At 34.1% G+C, this 16,763-nt stretch overlaps 1 protein-coding gene and 1 pseudogene across 1 annotated transcript; both read right to left on the bottom strand.

The window, feature by feature from the left end:
- Positions 1-8,497: 8,497 nt before the first annotated feature.
- LOC107849394 lies at positions 8,498-10,032 on the bottom strand (annotated as a pseudogene).
- A 4,476-nt stretch (positions 10,033-14,508) lies between these two features.
- On the bottom strand, positions 14,509-16,512 carry LOC107849786 (cytochrome P450 94C1-like). The gene has a single exon (XM_016694343.2). It carries the CDS (start codon positions 16,409-16,411, stop codon positions 14,885-14,887), a length of 1,527 nt encoding a protein of 508 aa, XP_016549829.2. The 5' UTR covers positions 16,412-16,512; the 3' UTR covers positions 14,509-14,884.
- Between the last annotated feature and the right edge of the window lie 251 nt (positions 16,513-16,763).

The following is a 16,763-nucleotide window of genomic DNA, read 5'->3' as shown; positions in this document are numbered from 1 at the left end:
TATATGAAATGATTGAACTCTTGTTATGATTTAAAGGTGGTTTTAAATCACTAAAGAGGAAATCTAGCATGAATGTTTAATGTTCATAATGCATGTAATGAAAGAGTGCATGGATTTGCTAAAGGCACTAGACCACCGTACGTTGATGAAGTTTTTGCATGATTTTGACTTGAGTTTCGAAACGCGAAATCTTCTATATCAGTTGCATGTTTCTAGTGGTCTAAATTATGCTTTAAATGAAAGATTTACCTTAATGTATTATGGCTCAGAAATCATGACTTGCAAGTCTTGGTATGACGATACCAAATCAGACCAATGCCACATCAGACTCAGACTAATGGACATTTCAGACTATCATGATTTAGACATTCAGAATGTTGCATGTACAGAAAAGGTTAAAAATGGGCATACAGAGATGTTAGGTGGTTCCCTGAAGAGGGCTTGAGTTCAAGCAACTCATTGCCTAAAATCGTGGTTTGCTGATCCGAGTATATTATTATACGCTGACTTAAGTGTCGTGTGGCATATCAAATTCAGGAACTCCAACCCTTGTAGCATACTCGGGTTGGAGGCTTCCCCGCTAAGTCAATGGTGGATTCCATATCTCCCATGGAATATTAGACTTGTAGGAGATACCACCTAACTCAGAAGTAATACACAGATAGAGTTTGAGATTTACAGACAGGTTACATATTTTCAGAAGGTGCCCATGTGTTTTTTCAGAAACTGTTTTATGCATAATGTTTGATGAAAATTTGCTCTCACGTATTATATATATATATATATATGTTCAATTACTCTATTTTGGATTGCTTCGCATACCAGTACAATTATGTTGACCCCCCCTTCCTTTCAGGTACTGAGGCGTAGTCTAGGGGTCCAGATCCTCAGTAGAGTCTACAGACAGGGTTGTCTCAGAGTTCAGTTGGTGAGCCTTCTTTTCTTCGAAAGGCCTAGTCATTTAGGTATTTATTTCAGTATGGCTTTTGGTCTGCTGGGGGCCTTGTCCCAGTTATTCAGATAGTATGTCAGTAGATATTTCACAGGCTGTTGTAGATGTTTATTAAATATTATTGGGCATGTTTTTAGGTCTTTAACTGTTTTAAATTATTGACCATATTTCTGCATTATTGTGTCTATTCTGTATTACTTTGATCATATGAATTATGTGCATGATTACCAGATAGACAGAGGGCGTTCTAGGACTTCGGGTTCAGGAATACTCGTCATGACCAAGGCCCCGGTTTGGTTCATGAAAAACTTGGTATCAAAGCACGGTTCATGGTCCCAGGGTATTTGTGAAATTGCATTGGGTAGAGTCTTGTTTATGGGTGTGTAGCACACCACACTTATAAGCAGGAGGCTACAAGGCATTTAGGAATGTCTCTCTTTCTTCATGTTCTAGTTCGTGCTATAGAGTCAGAATATTCCTCCTTCATACTCTAATTTGTACTATGGTGTCACCCATACGAAAAGAAAAGTTATCCTAATTTCTTCCTTACTCTGTTGTTTCCAGATATTCTCCAATTATCTAGTAGAAATTTCAGAAGTCCCACAAAGGACGGGAGAGGAGTTCCCTAGTGTAAAATTGTGTCCTCGTTCTTATGAGGTGTTCAGTTAAGACAAGATTAAGATATGTATTTTGAGTCATTGAATATTGTGTATCAACCTTCTATCTCTTGTAATCTTGATATCATTGTGTTGTTGAAAACAAAAGTCTAGTGAAGCCGTGTGAGGCCTATTTCAATTCACTAGCATAGTTGCCTTGTCATTTATCTTATTCTTCTTCAAATCACAAAAATCAAAGTCTAGTGAAGCCTGTGAGGCCTATTTTGATTCACTAGGAACTTGTTGTTCATCTTGTTGTTCTTGTGTTTGTTGGAACTGTATTTCCACCCGAGTAGTAGTATAAGTTAGAGTGTCGGTGTCATGACCTATTAGTAGTGAAATTAGACCAAGAAGTTTGTGATATGAAGTCACAAGGTTAGAGGTCAGAGTGAGGGTGACTTTTGTAATTAAATATTTATAGTTGAATAACCGTTGATTGAGAATGATTTACCCTTTCGTGGTGGTAGACTAATGTGGTGGTACCATTTATGGATTGTATGGTAGTCCATGGAGGAAGTGTTGACTCAGAATGTTATTTGTTTTCTTCCTTTCAAAATAGAGAAAGAGCCCAGAGTGTATATTTAAGGTGGTTATAGAAACCCCTTATAGGCTATGAATGAAAATGGCTAGATTAGCTAGTAGGTTATAAGTATAGACTCATTATCATATGGGGTATTTGAAGGTAGTCTAAATTCTTATTGGGGTAAGTAAGTGTGATGTGAGAAAGCCGTATAAGTAGATAAGATTGTATGGTTATAATATAAGCTTAAGGTTTATCATGTCTATTATGTGACCTTACCCCTTAACCTTCTTCTCATTGGTAGTTGTAAACTAATACTGCTTGTGAGAAAGTATGTAGTATATTTTTGAAGTATTTGGGTAGAATATCCCAATTTGAAGAATTAGTATATTTATATTATGTTGCACTCTTCATTGGTGGTAAATGATTAATGCTAGACTATAGGCTTGAATTTAAATGGTGTGGTGGTGAATAGTGTCAAGAGATTGATGATACATGTTTCATGAGATTAGATTTGTAAGCTTGATGTGTTGAAATAGTATGTGCTAATGGATTATGACAAGGAAAACCGTAAGGTCATGATCGACTATTGTGGTTATGAAGTTCTAGTGTACTAGTGTTTCTTGATATTTATTTCATAGTTTCTAAAAGAGGATTGTGTGTAAGGTTGGTTGTAAATCATCTTTAGCACTAGACATTAAGTTTGAAACAATTGATGGCCATGGAGATGGATGTGATGATTCCTTGGTTAATGATACTAGTTATATGGAAGTGACCTATAGGCTTGAACAGTGTATGCAAGTGCCTAGGTTTATTTGATTCGTAATAAAGTATGACGTTGTGTATGTGATGTAGAAGTATGCCCAAGGTGGTATGAATCTATAGTATTTTTCTAAGGCTATTGCATATTTTGTGTGGCTATGGGTACCGTTGAGTTGCTAGGTGGAAAAAGACTATCTAAATGGTATATGGTGTTCTAAATATCCAAGTTAAGGACCTTTGATTGATAGCGTTGAGCCTTTTGATATGAACTTAATTCTCATGGTAGAGGAAAATAAGTTTGAAGTTGCTATGTTGGTAGACTACGATAGAAATAGAGTGGCTCATTGAAGACTTGGTGATACCCATGTTAGGTGTTATAATCTAAGATCGAGTCCTTGAAAGTTGTGCTAATAGAAATAAGAGTAGAGACACTAGAGGGTGTGCACTTTAACTTTGGGGATACGCGTGAAGATTCGAATTTAGTAAGTGTTCGAGTAATAGATAATGACTATTGGGGTTACAGAATGATAGAGTGTGCCTCAGGAGGCAGTATTAACAGTGGGCATTCCACTCTTATGTGTGGTCTTTCGGGTTAAGTTTTATTAATTTTGTGTATTGTCATATTTCAGAACCCAGAGTGCAGTGAGTGCAGTTAAGTTTAAAGTCTAGTAAGATACCTCCCAAAACTTAAAAGGATAGCTAGAAACTAAGGGGGAGATGACTAAACGAATAACCAAGTAAGACTCTCAGATTCTTGTAGTGATGTCATGATGATGTAGAACATCAAAAAGTAAGGCTGAATCTTAACCCATTCCTATCTCAATATTTCTCAGTGATCCTAATACCTACTCATGCTTTACGATTTAGTTCCATGATCAGTTCACGTTCATACATATGATAGAGAGTCATGTACTCATGCTTTATAATGTGCTCCGTTTCTATAACTCATGTTTTATGCCAAATGATTGGCGAGATTCATCTTATAGCCATGAATACCCTAAATTCAGAATGCTTTGGTGAGTCCCTGTTGTTGTTTTTCTATTCCTCAGGCCTCAGATGAGTGTCAAGCTTCATATAGTATCATTACATGCCTCTAGATCTTATGTTCTAACCTTTTTGTGACTCCTCCTTATGCGATGACAGTGGTGGTGATTAATTATTCCTTGGTGATGGAAGATCATATTACGCTTGTTTAGATAAGGCCATAAGTATGAAGTAAGATTCGGGGCCAAGTTTTTATTTATGTGATGGTTAGTGGAATTTTGTATGTGTATGTTCTTGGGGTAGCTCGTGGGAGTGATATTGATAGTGGTTTAGAGAATATGTGAAGTATGCCTTTATGAGTGTTTGCTTTGAAGTTCATATGTGGTTATAAATATAGGCTTGAATGCCATGTTGAGATTGTTGTAAAGGAACGCTATATGCGCTAGCGACTTCATAGTAAGAGTTCAGAGAGTCATTGAAGTGGCAAGGCATGTTATACTTAGGATGTGATCTTTAAAGGAGATATAGAAGATTGCATCATATGGTTCAGAATAATAGCGTGGTATGGCATGTTATATTTTTGTGACTTAGAGTTAGGCTTGATCATGGCGAAGGGATTAAGTTATTTCCGACATTAGTAGAAAGATTTGTCAATGCTCATATGAGAATTTTAAGCTGAGTTGAATGAATATGATATTTAAGGAGAATAGTATAGTTAAGTGATATTCGAGAGGTGTGCTAAGCTTAAAAGTAAGAAGTTGTAATGCCAAAGGCCTGGTAATTCTATCCTAATTCAGGAGTTATATGCCTATGTTCCAGACCGCAAAGTAGTGTCAATGTGGTGATTCCTCAGTTGGATGTCTTGTGTAATCCATACCCAAGATTCATAGCTCCCTATTACTGCTAGAATTTCTTTAGAGAATTGTGATAAAGAGATACTCCAGTTAAGCATGAGGGTGTAGTATAATTCAGTCTATATGGCCAATAAGTCAGTTTAGCAGTTAGATTCACATGACTTGTTTTCTCGTTTTTGCACTTATTCATGCTACTCGAAATCTCAGACATGCTACTATTCCAAGATAGAGTATACAAGTAGTTACGAGTATAGCCCATTTCATGCATCATACATTAAATTCTGATTCCAGATGTTCAGTTATGATTCAATTTGTAGGTGCCCTGTGCATCGTCTCAGTTTTCTGAGTAACTTAGTGAATTGAGCATTCATAGAGGGACATAGGATACCAAGGGGGAGATACCCCATTCAGTTGCATGCATAGATTCTTATTACAAGCTTCACATAAGTTATTATTGCGTATTTATCCATACGTTAGTTCAGTCAGATATGCATGTATTAGAAATGCATGTTCAGTAAAAAACTTTAGCTTATCAGTGTATTCAGTCCTGCATTCATGAGAAAAACTCGGTCACAGATCCATGCATCAGATATGCATGATTCATTATGAGAATTCAGCCTATGAGTAGCTTCAGTTTTGTATTCCATGCCTCGGATATGCATGTCCGGCATAAGAATTTAAAACATCAGTAGTTCCAATCTTATAGTCATGTTTCCGATCAGTGTGTTCTTTCTTAGGGAACATATCATGTCCATGTTATCCCATACTCTTAAGACTTCAACATTCTATCAATCATTCGGGGACGAATGATCCCAAGGGGGAGATAATGTAACACCCCCGCATTTCAGGCTAGAATAAAAACCATGAATCTGACGCGTTGATGATCCCAGAGCCTTAAATCCTATGCCAATTTGGTATGTTAATCAATTATGTAGTATGTGAATCCATTTGAGCATGAATTTAGACCATAGAGGTCCTTCAACTCAAGGACGAGTTGAATCTATTTCTATCGATTAAGTTTTATTAGATGTTGTAATTTGTGTCAGCTTCCATCGACCATAACTCTCTGTATATGTCAAATTAGAGAGCCTACTATGTGTCAAATGATAGGTCTTCGAGTTAACTTTCCAACGATACTAATTTTTCTAAAATCCGACACCCGAGCAAGAAGTTATGGCCTTTCAAAGTAGTATACGTCGCCTAACCAATTGCACATGGCCACTGGAAAGCATATACGGCGCCTATGTAAATATAGGCGATATCATATGCAGCGCCTATGTAAATATAGGCAATATCATATGTGGCGCCTATGTAAATATATGCGATATCATATGCGGCACATATCTTATGGTTTCAAGTGACTTAAACACTCCGTTTTTGGGGCAAAATGGTCCTTTTCCCACCCTTATTCAGCCATAAACGCGAAATTCAGTCCCCAATTCTCCAAAATACATCCACATTCATCTAAAAATTCTCAAGAACACTCCCAAGGGTTTCAAACTAAAAACCTAAATAAATCAAGATTTAACCATGGATTTTCAAAATTGATTAGAGATTCGGAATCCCCAATCCACAGGCTTCAAGAAGCACCCATTATTTTCCAAAATAGAGGTACGCGGGATTTTTCTAAATTTTCATGGGCATAGAAAAATCATGTTTTAGAATGGGGTTTTTGAATCTATGTATATATTCATGTATTAAATGTTTTGGCATCATTATTTTGGTCTTTTGACCTTCCCCAAAGTGATTTGAGAATATGAATGTATGAAACCATGTATTTAAGAATGAATTCTTGTTGAGAGCATGATTTTCGGTGAATTCTCTCTTATTATGAATTTTTCAGATTTCTCATAGCATATGAATTGTTTTGCAATGTATCCTTGAAAAGCACTATATGAAATGATTGAACTATTGTTATGATTTAAAGGTGGTTTTAAATCACTAAAGAGGAAATCTAGCATGAATGTTTAATGTTCATAATGCATGTAATGAAAGAGTGCGTGGATTTGCTAAAGGCACTAGACCACCATATGTTGATGAAGTTTTTGCATGATTTTGACTTGAGTTTCGAAACGCGAAATCTTCTATATCAGTTGTATGTTTTTGGTGGTCTAAATTATGCTTTAAATGAAAGATTTAGCTTAATGTATTATGGCTCAGAAATCATGACTTGCAAGTCTTGGTATGACGATACCAATTCAGACCAATGCCACATCAAACTCAGACTAATAGACATTTCAGACTATCATGATTTAGACATTCAGAATGTTGCATGTACAGAAAAGGTTAAAAATGGGCATACAGAGATGTTAGGTGGTTCCCTGAAGAGGGCTTGAGTTCAAGCAACTCATTGCCTAAAACCTGGTTTGCCGACCTGAGTATATTATTGTACGCTGACTTAAGTGTCGTGTGGCATATCAGATTCAGGAACTCCAACCCTTGCGGCATATTCGGGTTGAAGGCTTCCCCGCCGAGTCAATGACGGATTCCATATCGCCCGTGGAATATCAGACTTGTAGGGGATACCATCTAACTCAGAAGTAATACACAGATCAGAGTTTGAGATTTACAGACAGGTTACATGTTTTCAGAAGGTGCCCATGTGTTTTTTCAGAAACTGTTTTATGCATAATGTTTGATGAAAATTTGCTCTCACGTATTATATATATATATATATATATATATATATATATATATATGTTCAATTACTCTATTTTGAATTTGTTCGCGTGCCAGTACAATTGTGCTGACCCCCCCTTCCTTCCAGGTACTGAGGCACAGTCTAGGGGTCCAGATCCTCAGTAGAGTCTATAGACAAGGTTGTCTCAGAGTTCAGTTGGTGAGCCTTTTTTGCTTCGGAAGGCCTAGTCATTTAGGTATTTATTTCAGTATGGCTTTTGGTCTGCTGGGGGCCTTGTCCTAGTTATTCAGATAGTATATCAGTAGAGATTTCACAGACTGTTGCAGATGTTTATTAAATATTGTTGGGCATGTTTTCAGGCCTTTAACTGTTTTAAATTGTTGACCATATTTCTGCATTATTGTGTCTATTCCGTATTACTTTGATCATATGAATTATGTGCATGATTACCAGATAGACAGAGGGCATTCCGGGCCTTCGGGTTCGGGAATGCTCGTCACGGTCAGGGCCCTGGTTCGGGTCGTGACAATTCACTAGCAGTTGTATTATTTTTTATTAAGAAATGATAAAGACGGTCAAAATATATCGTTGATGAAATAAACAAGGTAAAGAAAACAAATCCAAGCGTATACGAAGCAAGTAAAATTGATCGCGGGATCAGATCCATAATTGCAGGGGCAGACCTACGTATATTTGTGGGGTGCTCCGGCACTCACTAAACTCGATGCGGAATAGGTAAAGTTATATATAAAATATACGAAAATAGGTATATAATATTTAAAAGCACCCACTAAAATAAAAGTTGGTTGGGTGCATTGGTATTTAGGTTGACTTTAAGGTTCTCCATTAGAAGGAACCTCATTGAGGTGAGTTTTTATTTTTTACAGTTTTTAAATTTTTTAAGCACCCACTGTGCTTAAATCCTGGATCCGTCACTGCATAATTGTCAAGACGACGTACTATCTAAGCAGATAGAGTAAAATTGTTTGAAGACCAGGAAAGCTATTGTATTCAATGAGAAAATTGGAGTCCGATCCGGATCCCTTTATAAGTGAGAAATCTCAATATATAGGTTGTGACTTTGCTCTCTTAGCATCACTTATTTGATCGTCACTATCTTCATCAAATCTATCTACACTGTGAAGAAAGATGCCTATAAACCATATTCCAGAGGCTATAAATAGAATTGTTGTCAACATCAATGCAGTGACCCTCCAATTGTTAATGCGATCCTGGACAACCCCGACAAGAGGAGAGGAAGGAACATCACCAAATATGTGAATTGAAACAGTAGACATCGCCATAGACAGTGGTCGCAAGCTTGGTTTGACGCAATGGAGACAGACATAGTTCACAGGTCCCTGTGTTGCAAATACAAGCATTTGTCCTATTGCAAAAAGAGCGATGAAAGCGTATAAACTCTTGAAACAGAAGGCAGCAAAGCAAAATATTGCTCCAAGAAGTGTTGCCGCGGAGAGAAGCTTAAAGGCGTTGGATATTGTGGATGTCATTCGATCCAAAACAAAGCCTCCAGCCAAGGTTCCCAATATTCCAGATACAACAGTAATGCCTCCAAACATCATGTCTGCATTTTTCATTCGGTATATGTTATAACCAGCCTTTGGTCCCCAATACGAATATGCACCAATTACAAAATTATATGCTATGTATCCGAGGACATTGATGACATAAATCTTTTCAAGATGAAGCATTTTTAAATCCTTCCAAAATCTTGTCAACTCAAGTTTCAATTTGCTACAATTTGAAACACTTTTTTCTGGGCAAGCGTTCAGGGGAGAAGTCGATGGTTCTTTGGATCCGGCATGAGAGAATCCTTTTAGTTGTAACGGTTTCATAACAAAACCTAAAACTGCAAACGGAAGCATTAGTAGTGCCTCTATCCAAAATGCCCAACGCCAGCCAAGATGATCGCCAACAAGTCCACCATATACGTAGCCAACTGCTATCCCGGTTGGTATACACATGTAAAATATTCCCAACCATGCTGTTTTTCGAGCAACAGGAGCATTATCATCAATAAAAGGCACGGCAAGGCTTATGAAAGATGCCTCGCCAACACCTACCAGCATTCTGCATGTCGCGATGAACCAGAAATTGAAAGAGAAACCACAACCAACAATAGCTATTGTCCACACTGTCAGTCCAACTCCAATAAGTCTAAACGGATTGACTCTCTTAGCAAAAGAGGCAAATATTGGAGATGCCACCAGAAGTCCAACCATGAAAGCAAACGATATAACACCATCCTGAAAATTACTCAAACTAAATTCACCCTGAATTCCGCTGCCAGAAGAACATGTACCATTTTGCGTACATGTTCTAGGGCTTCCATTAACACCATTGCTCGCGATAGTTCCACGATCCACATAATTTATTAAGTTGATCACACAGAATACAAGTAGTAACCTTTTTGCAGTGAACCAAGAGGGTTGAGGAAGTAATGAAGATAATGGAGTTGAAGTTGTTGCCATATCTGTAGCTGCAGGCATATCAACTAATGATGTGTTTGGATCTGAGTTTGATTTATTCGTTGAATTTGAATCATCCAAAGGCTTTGAGTCTTGTTCTTGTTTTTCCATTTTTTTGAATAATAATAATTAAAAAAAAAATTGTTTCCTTGCTTATCTATCGATGAAAACACTTTAATTAATTCACAACCAAGATTGTAGAAGCTTCGATACCAATTTGAAGGAAAATCTTTTGTTCATAAACTCAAATAATTCTCTATGTGACAGAGCACCCCTATATATAATACTAAAAGCTAAATCAAACTAGGACTAGAAAACCTATTACAACATGAACTAGGATAACAAATCCTAACTATACATTAATTAATAATATTAAATCTTAAACAAATTTGTTTATAATACTAAAAGCTAAATCAAACTAGGATTAGAAAACATATTCCGATATGAATTATGACAAACAAATCCTAACTTGAGATTTATTAAAAGATATTAGATCCTAAGAAAACTTAGTTTTCCTACTCCAATTTTATATTATTATTTCCAACAAAGAAATTTTGTGATTAAAAAGGATGAAATTCCCGAATGAATTTCACAACACTATTCTATGCGAAAATAAAGATAGGAAACGAGTAATTACCAGAATTTTTAGAGGGAAAAACAGTCTTTTTGTTAATTTTTATTTAAAGAATTCATATAAGAATAATAGGGAAAATAAACACGTGAAATTTTTATTTTTTCTTTAACAAAAAAGTGCAATTGATTTTTTCGGATAAGTTTATGAGGCCATATTTTATAAATTTTCATTTGTGAAATTAGAAGAAAGACAATTGCACATGAAAAAAAGTATTAGTGGATATTTAGGTGTCAAGATCATGTCAAGTTTAATGCTTGATGAGCTCTAGTTCCTCAAAATTAGAAAACAAAAGTATATCAATACTTTATAGGCAGATTATCAAATGATGTAGGGCAGAGGGATCATAAAATTATTTTCTTTTATCTTGATAGAGAGAATTTTTTTGGAATAAAATTTATACAACATAAATTTAAATGAATCAAGTTTCAATACTAATATCAAATATCTAACAAAAAAAATTCAAAATTTTATATGCAGTTTATGTGTGCATGTTTAAATTGAGTGACCCTGTGGCCAGGTCAGAAATTATATGCTGTCAAATTTGTAGGACATCAACTTTAAATTTGTGGGGCATCAATTTTAGATTTGTAGGAGGACATGGTTGGTAAGTTGTTATTGGTGGGCAAGTTGGCATCCAGCAAATATATTTATTCATGAGTTTAAGTTACGTATAACGTAAATAATTTTTACTTTATTAAAGAGAGGTGGCTGAAGTGAAGGCGAAAAATACATCAAATCCATCTCAAATTTGCACCAAAATCTCTCAAATTTAAGATATGAACTCCTCATGATATATCCAATCTTTTAAAACAACACCATTTAAATCTAATAACAATTTGTAAATCCACAATTTGAAACTGACCATGGAAGAAAAGAAGGCTGCAAAAGATAAAAGAGTAGTACACATATTAGCTAAGCGTATGTGTTAATATTTTGTTGCATAATACAAGTGGTAACCGGTAATTATTTTAAAGGCATAATAAATAAATATATTCTTTAACTTCAAGAAAAAAAAATATTCATTCCATCAATCCACACAAAAAACACAGGAAAATACTCCTTTCTTCTCCATTTTCTTTTACTTATTGAACAGACACATACGACTTCAAAAAAAAAATACCCAAATTAATATTTCTTCAAAACTCCTCAAAAATGCAAAGAATCACTAAAAATTCAATGATTTACTTTTTTGGGAAATTTTATCAAACACAAAGCGTGCAAAGAAAAGTGAAATTATTTAGGAGAGCAAATGCAATTTTTTTTAACTTTTTCATAAGGATAGTGAATTCTTTACTTGTAGGAAAGAATCAATGCAGATCTGAAATTCATCCTTCTCCGTATTTCATCATATATCTGGAATTCGTGAAGCTATAGAATGAGGAGGTATGTTTATCATTATTGAAAAGTTCAATCTCCATTAATGGAGGTTTAAGCTAAAAGAAAATTGGGTGGAGAAGACAATGTGGGGGGCTTTTTGTCATTATTTAGGGAATAAAACATGTGTCATTAATTCATTGGATATAACTGCCATGTATTTTGGCTTTTTTAAAAAAAAAATTAATTGTTTGTATATATAATGATGTGACAATGTAACATTAGATGACACAAATTAATTGATCGGGTAATCCACGTTGGCAGCGAGTGAGACCCACGCACCAGAGCTGATGTCGAAAAGTGTCAAAATGACATGTTTTATAGCTACTAGAGGTGTCAAAAGTGAACAATGTCCACTTGAGGTGTCAAAGTGAAAGATGGTGCCAAGTTTAGGGGGTCGTCGGTGGATTTGGCCTAAATATAGTCTATACATTTACTCAGCAGTATAATTTTTCCTTTAACATATTTTATTTGGGTCTGTGTGAAAAACCATTTGATACTTGGAATTGGTGTAATGACTAGGATAATAATTACCATCCTAGCAATTACACCGACCTATTTATTTGTCATAGTGTAATTACAAGTGTGCTTTTTGATTGCACAAGTGTCAACATGGTTACATTAGAATTTTAAAATAAAAGTTAAATACCAAAGATTAAAAATTATTAATACTTGACAAATAGAGACTCTATATAAGGGATATTATATTAGTTATTAAGATATATTTTGTCTTTTAAAAATATATGCTTTTAATTAATATTATAAAAATAATGAAATATGTGTTTGATTAAAAAAAATTAATATTATATATATAATGTCATAAAATTATCAAACATTTGACAAAAAGATAATCTATTAATTCTAATTACTAAAACAATGTGAAATATCAAGTCAATACTACTAAAATAAATAAGTTGAAATCGAAAATATAACATAAGTTCAAATTCAATTAAAAAAAAGTTATCACTCTTATATCAAATTTCAACATAACGTACATAAATATAATTTTAAAGAAAAGAAAAATGCAAGTCTATAACCTAATTCAACAATGAATCAACTTTAATTTAAAAATTAGAATACTAACACAATTATAATAAATTAAAAAATAAAAAATACGAACAATTACATGAAATCACAGGAAGTATAGGTTGAAAAATCAGAAATAAAGAAATTAACTATAAAAAAAAATTACCTTTCTTTTTTCTTTGTCTTTGTCTTTTGCTAACGTGGAAGATTCTTTCACTTTTGCAGTATTCATCAATATCAATTTTGTCATTGCTTTGAATATTTTGAGATTTTTCTATCAAGTAATCTTCTTCATTATCCGTAGTATGACCAATAAATGTCATAAAAATGGTTGATGCATTTTATGTTAGAAAGAGAATATAAATTAAAATAATTGTGAAATTTCTCAAGTCGGTATTTTCTCCTCAATCATCTTTTCAACTTGAAAAAGATGATAAAATAGTTTATTTTGCTGCATTTGTAAGATTACTTGAAAGATATCGTTATTATCACGGCTCAACATGTTAATAAAGATAATGATAGTGATACCATTATGGTATCAGAGCCATGTGATATTAATAGTAATATCCTAGATCAAAATGATTTGAAATGAAGAAATGAAGCATGACAATTAATTCAAAGATACCTGGCTACTACATTATATGTTATTACTGAATATAAATATAGAATGAATTTTGAGATAATCCTCTCTCATATAGAATTGACTGAAATATAACATTTTTACCCTACAAATCCTAAAAAAATTTATGACTTCTTAAAAATCATTATTAAAAAATTTTTACTCAGAAGGATTGAGATCTTAGTACTCTTAAAGAACAGGATTATCTTAATTCAGAACAAAAGATTCTAGTTAAATTTAATTATATTGGGATTATGTTGAAAGCTTTAATAAAACTCTTTTATATGAAAATCATAATAGAAAACACTCATGATTTATAAAAAGTTATACTAATGGTCAGAATATTCCCAATTGGCTTGGACAATAAGAAATTTATTATGGAACCATCTATGAAAATTTTATTAGAGTCATTCAAAGGTTTATATACTGAATGAGTAGAACTATCTCCAACATTAATAAGATTGAAGAAAGATTATATTTATTTTAAAGATATTTCTACTATATATTTTTTTATCGAATTTTCTATTACTTGGATAATGAAATGATCCATTGAGATAAGAACCACTTATAATAATTTTTCATGTCTCAAAAGAATATTTGATACAATTTTTTTGGAATAAATAAAATTAAAAAACAACTAAGGGTCATATCCGGACAAGAGATAATTGATTCTATTAATGCGGTCATCGCAAATACAAAGAATAAAGAGATATGACATCAATACATAAAAGGACGAAATTAGTCCTTTTACTAACATTGCAAGAAGAATTCAAATAAAGAAAAGAGTAATATTAGGTTAGAAATGATAGTCTCCTGCATGAAAGAAGTAAAGGACGATTTGATGAGAAATTTTGACTTGAAAAATAAATCAGACATTTCTATGATATCTGTTGGTCATATTATGAATAACGAAAAAGATTTAAATCATATACATTGAGAGACTATAATTTTCACATACTTAATAATTAATATAATTTAATCAATTATAAGTTTGTAACAAAATAATTTTCACTTTAATTAGTTAGTGAGAGTAAAAAGGATAATTCCCCCAATAACAAAATATTGCTCTAGTACATTGATGCATACTTTCATCTATCAAAAAAGGAAGGGTACTTTTCTTACACAACCTTGCCCAATATATAGGCCAAATGCAGCATTTACCCATATGAAATATTGACATATTGGTAGCAATCACAAATGAATGTGGTGGGACCCTCTACATTAATTAAAGCTTTCGAATTCGAAGAAATGAAGAAATTTCTAGTAGAAAAAACTTTCTATAAATCTAAATTATTCAGAATAGAAATTCCAAATACTAGATAGTTATACAAAAAAAATGATCATATTGATGGTCATGTTACTGGCTAAAAACTTTAATGACGTCTCCTCAACTTAACCACCGCCAGAAGCCCGCCTCTCACGGTTGCCGTCAACCCCGGATCGAACCGGAGATCACCGCGGGCCGCCACGGCCTGAATATCGAAGTGTTGCAACATAGAAACCACTACACACTTGATTTCCATTAATGCCAATTCCTTGCCTAGACACACCCTAATTCCACCTTGAAAAATAGGATATTTAAAAGGACTTTGTTGACAAAATGTACCATTTTTCAACCAACGTTCTGGCTTAAACTCCATACAATCTTTACCCCATATATTTTCCATTCTCCCCATTGCATACACATGATATGTCACCCTAGCACCTTTGCCCACAAATATACCATCTGGCAAAACATCATCTCCACTTGCAAATTTTGAATCAAATTGCACTGGTGGATACAGTCTCATGCTCTCATGAATCACAGCGTTCAAGTAATGCATTTCATTTATTTGTTCAAACTTCAAGAACTCTTGATCTTGTTGCATAACACGACTCGTTTCTTCGCGAATTCTTAATTCAACGTCAGGGTGACTCGTTAGCAACCAAAATATGCTAGTTAGGCCTGATGCCACGGTGTCACGCCCTGCCAAGATAAAACTTATGACAATGTCCCTTAAATAAACTTCATTGTCAACCATGCCCATAAATCTTGATAAAAGATCTTGATGATTTGAATAGCCTAATTTTCTTTTTTGCCCTATGACTTCCCTAGCAAGAACATCAATATTTTCAATGGCCTCCCTTAATTTCTTTTCTGTTCCAATGTCCAGTAGCCTTTTCACCTTCCAAATCAATGGTGATGCTACCATTGCCCTCTCTGCTGACAATTTTGTAGCCAAATCAAACGAATGCGCGAAATGTGAAAGAGGAAGGGATAGTTCTAGACAACCAGGGTCTAAACCAAAAGAGAATTTACATATGTTATCAAAAGAAAATCTTCTAAAAACATCTTGTAAATCCAAAGTTGTCCGTCCAAAATCTTGTTGTTGAGATGATACAAAAGAGGATAAAAGTGGGATAAGCCTAAATTTGATCTCATTTTTCACATTGTTAAATGCATAAGATCTAATAGACATACTACCAAGTTCAAGACTAGCCATTTTCCTTTGGAAATTCCATAAATCTCCATCAACATTGAAAATTCCATCACCTAAAAGATCACCAAGAATCATTGAGAAAGGCTTCCCTTTAGGGTAATTCAAGAAGTTGGTTTTGAGCATGTACTCCACATTTCTTGGATTGGCTGTGATTATGTTGTCAAGAACATGGATTTGTATCGTTTGTGATGGCGAATTTCGGAGACGATGAGCATACCAATCACCAAGATTAGTAAATTCTTTTCTCCAACTACAAGTTAGATAACATTGGCAAATGTCACAAGTGCACCATGACCAAAACTTATGTCTTAAGAAGAAAAGCAAAACAGAGAAAACAGAGAAGCCAATGGCAAAAGAGAAGAAAAATAAGCCAATGGACACTTGAAAATATTGCAACAAAGGGTATACTTGAGACTCCATTGAAGAAGAACACAAAAATTTGTTTCCTAAATGGGAGTTGGAGGAAAAAAAGAAGAGAAAATGACTATTACACAAAAGCAAACTTGAATTTGGAGTTGTGAGCAAAGTGCATTGTATTTCTTATATAATAGTCTCTTCCTTTTTTTTGGGACTATTGTAGCACATGAAAGATGAGGCCATGTGGTGTTTGGCAATCCCTATGGCCATCACTTTCATATTCTTTTTTCCTTTATGGTACAAGCATAAAAATTATGATTTTTTTTTTCTATGGTTGAGTTGCATGTTTTCAATGTTGAGATGTTTAATGATTTCAGTAGACAGGTACACAACTCTTGTCAATTTCCCCCATTTT

This window comes from Capsicum annuum, chromosome 12, assembly GCF_002878395.1.
Source record: "Capsicum annuum cultivar UCD-10X-F1 chromosome 12, UCD10Xv1.1, whole genome shotgun sequence".
In the NCBI taxonomy this organism is placed as follows: Eukaryota; Viridiplantae; Streptophyta; class Magnoliopsida; order Solanales; family Solanaceae; genus Capsicum; species Capsicum annuum.
This window is presented reverse-complemented; position numbering and strand designations above follow the sequence as displayed.